Source organism: Myzus persicae, unplaced genomic scaffold (genome assembly GCF_001856785.1).
Source record: "Myzus persicae strain clone G006 unplaced genomic scaffold, MPER_G0061.0, whole genome shotgun sequence".
Taxonomy (NCBI): Eukaryota; Metazoa; Arthropoda; class Insecta; order Hemiptera; family Aphididae; genus Myzus; species Myzus persicae.
In genome coordinates, this window is record NW_019101362.1 from 2,538 (window position 1) to 10,600 (window position 8,063).

Consider the following 8,063-nt stretch of genomic DNA (forward strand, 5'->3'; position numbering starts at 1 on the left):
AAAACTCAGTTGATAAGAAACACATGCACCGTGTTCTCCGGCAGCTAGGACACATAGTGATAAAAATAGAATACAAATAGTATGATAAACAATGGAAATCACTTAAAAAACTTCAAAACAGTGAATTTATATTTTTATTTAATAATGTTTACGTAAAATACTAATCTTTGTAATCAATGATAAAACAAAACGTTGATTTGTTTCTTTTCATAATATTATTATTTGTTATTTAATAATATATTATCACACGTAAATTCTTAACGCAGTAAGTAGTAACGCACATGATATTATCATACATTATATGAAAACAGATTGTGCACTTGGATGTAAACAAAAATTGGCTATACAATGACTATACATTAGATACATATCTATCTTCATTATCTCTGATATAATAAATTTCTTTTAAATACACGTCGAATATTTCACGTGTATCTTTTGACGTGTAGGATTTTTAAATACACGTAATTCACATGAATTACGTGAACTACGGGTTACACGCAGCGGCGGATTTAAAGGAGCACACAACACAAAAAATAAGTTTTTTTATTTGAAAGAATGTTCAATTCTAAGGATAATGGTATGGGTTTTACGTTTCTACTCTCATTATTCAATAAGTTATGAGCAATTGAAAAAAGACGTGTGACGTCACTGGGCCGGAGTCATCGTAATTGCCTATCTTATACGTGTAAAAGTTCCTCGCTTCACACAACGATTTATCAACCTAAACATTTTCTTTTTAAAATTTAATTGACGTATAAATGTGTGGTTTTATGTATTTAAGACGATGCAAGAATCAGAATTTCAATATGACGTTTAGTTTTTTAAGTATTTAAAATCTTAAAACAGACATTTTGGTTAAACGGCGGACCCGTTTTTCGAACTCCGCGCGCCGCTCGCCATGACGTGCGGTTTAACCAAAATGTCTCTTTTAAAAATTTTAATATTTAAAAAACTAAACATCATATTGAAATTCCGATTCTTGCATCGTCTTAAACACATAAAACCACACATTTATACGTCAATTAAATTTTAAAAAGAAAATGTTTAGGTTGATAAATCGTTGTGTGAAGCAAGGAACTTTTACACGTATAAGATAGGCAATTACGATGACTCCGGCCCAGTGACGTCACGCGGTTATTCTACATCTCCTAATATCTCTTAAAGTAATATTTTTTTTTACATCGTATCTTCACAAAATCATTTCATATAACCATAACTACAATAATTTGCATTTAAAAAAAATTTTAAGAATTATTATTTTAAATATTTTTATTTGTGTTGTGTGCTCCTTTAAGGGTTCTAATAAAGTAGACTAATCCATAGTAGGGCCTCTTAAAAAATTTCAGTTACATACCCTATTTTACAAAACCACTCGCGAAAACAATGAACGACCAACATTCTTTTTTTGAAAGTAAGTAATAGAAAATGTTATTTATTTATTTTTTACAAATAAAAGAAAATGTATAATAGATATATAAAATTAAATTTAAAAAAATTATTTTCTATTTCATTTTCACTATCAGTATGTAATGCAATATTATTAGTGTCTTCTAATTCACGTTCATATAAATTTTGATCTTCATTTACTAAATTTGTAAAACTTTCGGCAGATTTTGATTTTTCTAAAAGTAAATTAAACATTAGCACTGGATTTTTCCTCCGCTGCATTTTGTAAAACTAAATTTATTTGGTGACTAGGGCAATGAATATATTATGGAGCATAGGATTTTTCATTATTACAATTTCTCATTTAAGTAATCATTAATTTTTTTTGGAGACCTCCATGAACGCCACTCATTACTGCAGCCACATCATATGCTTGGCCAACTAAGTATTTTGGATTTAGTTCATACTGTTTGAAAAAACATAAAAAATAGCTCAGTTATTTTTACAGTCCTTTGTTCTTTATGACTGGGTTAAATGTTTCCAATCCGAATAACCAGAGACCCAAATTGATTGCTTAGTAGTATTGAGTCCGATTTGGACCGATTCGGAGTACTTGGGTGGGCCAAGTTCACAAGTTCAAAAGCTTACGGCCGGAGCACGAGTGACTTGCAAATGCTAAAACCAAACTTGCAAATTCTTGCAAATCAGTAGCTATCGTTTGGTTCCGATTTGGACCGATTCGGAGTACTTGGGTGGGCCAAGTTCACAAGTTCAAAAGCTCACGGCCGGGGCACGAGTGACTTGCAAATTCTAAAACCAAACTTGCAAATTCTTGCAAATCAGTAGCTATCGTTTGGTTCCGATTTTGACCGATTCGGAGTACTTGGGTGGGCCAAGTGAATTTGGCCCACCCTTAAATTTCTCAAAAACCGGTTACTTGCAAATTCTAAAATTGTGCTTGCAAATTCTTGCAAATTACTTGCAAAATATTGTTGGTGCTTTGAAGTAAATTCTATAACTTGGGTGGGCCAACTTCACATACGTCTATGTATTAATTATTGTTGCAAATTTTAACTTGCTATTGTATATACATACTTAAATTTATTATTACATTTAATATTACATTTTTATTCACTCGAATTTAATTTCTTAAAATAATCTTAAATTGAACTTTGCTTCGTAGAATATCCTAAAGCCATCACTTTCCTTTCACCATCAGTGTTCTTTCATATTTTGTGTAATACAATTTTTCGAGAGTTCTTAGAGCAGCACGAGCTTCAGATATTAATGGTAGAGTTCCAAAGTCGTCATCAAGTTCACCATCATCCGGTATTGGTAAAATACGATTGAGAACGTTATTTTTGATAACACGATTGAGAACGCTCTATATTTTTTTTTTCCAACGTTGCCAAATGTCATCGAAAGATAATTTGAGCACGATAATCGGCTATCGAACGATAAAGAACGTTATACCTTTTGGGCTGAACGATTGATCCGGTTGATATTTAATATTTATCGGACGTTTATCGGATCCTATTTATAACGTATTTACCAGATATACGAGAGAATGACTTTGTCGCAGAAACGTAAGGTTAGGTTATGTTGGATTACGCTATCCCGCTATAACTAATGTATAGGTAACTCATTTGTCATTACATTTTTTACTTTTTTTACATATTTATTACATATTTTTATAATAATACATTTTTTAAAATTTTTTAAACATATTTATATTACATATGACTTTTTTCTAGAATATTTGTTAAATGGTAAATAATAAATGATATGGCAACGTTGCTCGTAAATTCGTTCTCAATCGTATTCTTTTTTGTGTTTTTTTAGGGTCAGTGGTAAGTTCTTTGTTATTTTTAAGTGTTCTCAATCGTTCGGCCAAAAAGGTATAACGTTCTCAACCGTTCGATAGCCCCATCATCATTATCTGGTTTATTACTGGTCATGACATCTTTAATTATATCTTCATTCGTTGCAATTTCTGACGTTGTGATGTCGTCATCAACGTGGATATAGTCGTCGTCGATGTCATTAATTAATTGATGATCCACAATTAGTGATCGCCGTCTATTTTACATTACGTCGTGCTTTGTCCAGCATATATATATATAAGTACATAATAGGAAAAAGATAACGACCAGTTCGTTATAACCCAATATTTATTTTTATTATTTAAGTATTTTACTAGTTATAGCCGATAACTCGAAATGGGCACATGTATACTCCACAAGAACTTTTTCTTTTAGTGTAAAATTCGCCAGGAAAAAAAAAACAGGTAAAATTAGGTTTATGTAACTCTGCTAGTAAAGAAAATCAAGTCACGGTATAAAATTAATATATAGGACAAGTATTATGTACATTATTATAATATCCCAAAAAATATACAAAAATTAATAAAAATAATAATTGTCAGAACAAATCATCCAAATTGTCATGTGTATTATCAAAATATATAATTGTAATAATCATAAAATATGTACCTAGCAATCTAGGTATGTTATGTTATAATATGTTGAACTGTGAGCTAATATTATGAGCTACAATTTTTTGTACTTCTATGTAAACATTTAGGTACCTCTTAGATAAGAGAATTTCGGTCATTTTGTGGGCTTCAAAATCATTTCCAAGTCGGCTATCTAGTATTTTGTATATATCTGTGTAGTTCGCTTACCATGGTTGATATAAATTATAAGTGATAAGTTATTCACCATCAATATTTTCTGTGTATAGTCTATATATTATTTTATTTATAATCATCTATAATCGAACACGTTTTAAAGAAGTAAAAATATTTTTTTAAGGAGAGTGAAATTTTCAATTTTGAAATATATCAAGTGAAATATTGCAAATTCAGAACCCTAAATAATTAAATCAATATGCCATAACATACCACTGATAAACTTAAAGGTTTCCAAATTTCAGTTTATTTATTTAAATTATTAACGGGAATTTAGCCCAATTACAGCATATATTTTTAAGATTAAACATTCAGAAAAAAAATGTACATTATAATAGAAGAACCCTTTTTTTTGGTAACACAAAATAAGTAAAAAAAAAAATATGTTTTATTCAGTGTCCATATGTTTAGTAATAATATAGTTGTCAACTTTTAATAATATTTTTAATTATTATAAGAGTTCTATTGAAAACACCGATCACGAGCTTTTTACCACCACTTTCTCAATTATAATGCGAATTGCGTTATCGAAAAATAATATTACTTTTCTTATCGACATGCGAACAACACTCAAACGTAACTCAATGCAAATAAATCTGTGAATGTGGTATAACAAGAGGTTTTGACATAAAGTCATATTAGAATTGAGCAACTATAAGTATAGAATCATTTGGAAATATTCATAAATAAAGTTAAATTTTACAAATTATTATTTTAATTATAGAATCATTTTTAATAGTAATTTGTATATAGAATCATTAGAATCATTTGTAAATATAATTATTATTATTTTTTAAATTTATAATTCAACTACTACTACTAGTATTTAGCACTTGATAAAATTAATAAAAATACATGTATTGGTTTAAGAATTTTATTTAGAGAAAGCAAAACTACACACAGGCGAAGCCGGGTAATTCAGCTAGTACGATATAAAAGCCGACCGATAAATAATCGGTCATGTTTACCAGGTCGTAGAATAATAATTTCTTACGTAAACCAATATTGTACAAATTTGGTTTATTTTACCTATTTTGGTTTTACGTTTTTTAAATAATTATTTTTGTCCGCGACTCTGCGTTGGGTCGGTTGTCATGATAATAATAGTATAGTATAATATATTACGCATTGCTAAGAAAGTATGTTATTTTCCCATCTAATGCTTTTGTTTATTTTCTTTTATTTTGGAACCCAATCATTTAACACTGTGTGCTGTGGCAATCTCCACAAGCTATATAATACAATATTTTGAATTTTCTAGCATAGAGACTAAGTTATACAAAGAACATTCTTATAAAACAATAAACTAACCTNCACAAGCTATATAATACAATATTTTGAATTTTCTAGCATAGAGACTAAGTTATACAAAGAACATTCTTATAAAACAATAAACTAACCTTAGATCGAATCGGTTAATTGTGCATCAGGAATCAGGATGTACCTACATGAACGGAAAATGATGAAGACATTTCGCTCCGACTTGCACCTTAATCGATACGATTGGTTTGAGCGTTGAAATTTATTTTACATAGGTATAAAGGTATCCAATAGTTTTTTATCACGACAACTGGCAAGCTACAAAGAGATACAGGTACCATCATAATTCATGCTTCTGGCACAAATTTCCAAAACGCACAGCATAAGACACTATTAGAACAGTTAGCCGTTAGGTATGCAAAAAACTACACAACGAATCTTTTTTTATTTTAAATGTAGAAGTCGATAATTTTGTATAATATACAGCTCATTATAAATAATAAATACAACTTATTTTAATATTACTTCTATTCTAAACATAAACATTTATATACATATATAACAAACTGTTACACTGGAGGGTTCAAGGGTAGCAGCTGCTACCCCTGATTTTTTTGGTTGGTGGGTGGGTGGGTGCCATGGGTAAGTGTCTCCAAGTTACTAAAATGTCTACAACGTAACAATATTCTACTATGTATAAAAGTATTTAAAATATACTATTAAATAATATAGGCTATGGCCATTAGATTAAAAGCCAATATAAGAGGTAAGTAGCAGTGGCGGTTTTGACATGTAATTTTACATGAGGCGGAAAAATATTAAATATTAAATAGTAAATACACTATTACTCTAACACAGGAACAAAATTATTAGGTTAATTGGTAGGTATGGGTTATCAAAATGGAGCGGAAAGATTAGCCAGTTATGATTAGATCACTACTGTTGCCTAGGGTGTACCACGTAGAGGTTTTTCCATACACCCCTCCCTAACTATATACATATAATTTACAGTATTTTACACACATAAAATATAAACAACATAAAACAATATAATATATTACATGACTAGTGTTTTAGTCGTAATTTGATTTAAACATAAAACATAAATACATAATTATTAATAAACAAAATATAGGTGTACCTACCTAATATGACACGTAAAACAAAAAAATAACGATAACCTGTCAACTGACATAAACCTTTTATAATAAAACATATACAATACACATTTTATTGAATAATACATAATTTACAAAATATATGATTTGACATATTATATATACCTACCTACCTAATGTCTTAATATGTTTTTATGATTTATATCGTAAATCAATACTTCTATTTTTTTTACTCGCATAAATATTTATGACTTCATCATAAAACGCTCCAGTATGTTTAAGTTGATCAATTAACTCCTTTTCAATTGAAATTATAGCAAGAGAACTCAATCGATTTTGGGAAATACTATTGCGCAAATATGTTTTTATACGTTTTAGACAGGAGAAACTCCTTTCCACTGATAAACTGGTTGATGGTATAGTTAATATTAAAGAAAATAGTTTATATACTTCAGATAAAATTACTTTTAATCCACTACTCTCAAATATTTTTACTAAATCATAAACATGATGTAAATCTTGATATTTTTCATCACTGTATAATACTTCTAACTCTACTTTTAATTTGTTATTATCAACAAATATGTCAGAATAAGATTCTCCCAGATTTTCAAATGCATTTGCAGGGAAATTTGTAGAATAGTATTTAAATTTTGAAACATCAGCCAGTTGTAAAAATATCAATTTATCAGTATTTTGAAACCTCGTAGTTATCTGAAGTAAAATATTGTCTAATATTTCATAGTATAATAATTTATAATTTAATTCAGAATTAGAATTATTTCTTGTTGCCTTAGGGCGTTTTGTTAACGCCATCGCATTATTAAATAGTTTTAAAAACTCAGATTCATTTCTTTTTTTACTAACGAGATCATAGACTATATTTATTTGTCGCATACAATATTCCATATCAAATGACTTATTTTGAAGTGTATTAAACAAATTGTCAGTGAGTAAAAATATACTATTAAATATTTGAGCTAAAAAAGCGAAGTCAAATTTTTTTAAATTGTTTAAATGCCCAGTTGAACCACAAATCGATTCAGATGATGAATTTGAATCTTTTATAATATGTTCAAAAACCGTTTTAAATTCGTCCCACTTGTCTACAACTAAGTTCAAAATTTTTGAGCGAGAAGCCCATCTCGTCTGAACAAATTGCGGTATGCGTTTACCAACAATAGCATCTACAACATTCGTACGCGAGGTAGAATTATGAAAAAAAGCGGAAATTCCAGTAATGTTTGCAAAAAAAATACGACACTCTGTGTTAGCACTGCAGCCATGCTGCAACACCAAGTTCAAACGATGCGCTAAGCAGTGTGTAAATAACGCATTAGGAGCAACCTCTTTAACTTTGGCTTGTAAACCATTTACATGACCGGCCATGACACTCGCGCCATCATAACACTGACCAATTAACTTTTTTTCCATATCTAATTCTAATAATACAGAATTTAACGTGTTGAAGAGACCCTCAGCAGTGCGATCCTCACTAACATTATAGAAGCCAAGAAACCTTTCTACCAATTCAGATTTACTTGTTATATACCTTAGTATGATTGAACATTGTGTTCTTTGCGAAATATCTGTCGTATCATCAACTT

General features: G+C 29.5%; 1 protein-coding gene across 1 annotated transcript; it reads right to left on the reverse strand.

Annotated features, from left to right (window-relative positions):
• Positions 1–1,753: 1,753 nt before the first annotated feature.
• Positions 1,754–7,979, reverse strand: LOC111028788 (zinc finger MYM-type protein 1-like; the record flags this gene model as incomplete). The annotated part of the gene is made up of 2 exons (XM_022307545.1): positions 1,754–1,855; positions 6,922–7,979. Coding segments are annotated over 2 exons (1,160 nt in total), but the record flags the coding sequence as incomplete, so codon positions are not given.
• Between the last annotated feature and the right edge of the window lie 84 nt (positions 7,980–8,063).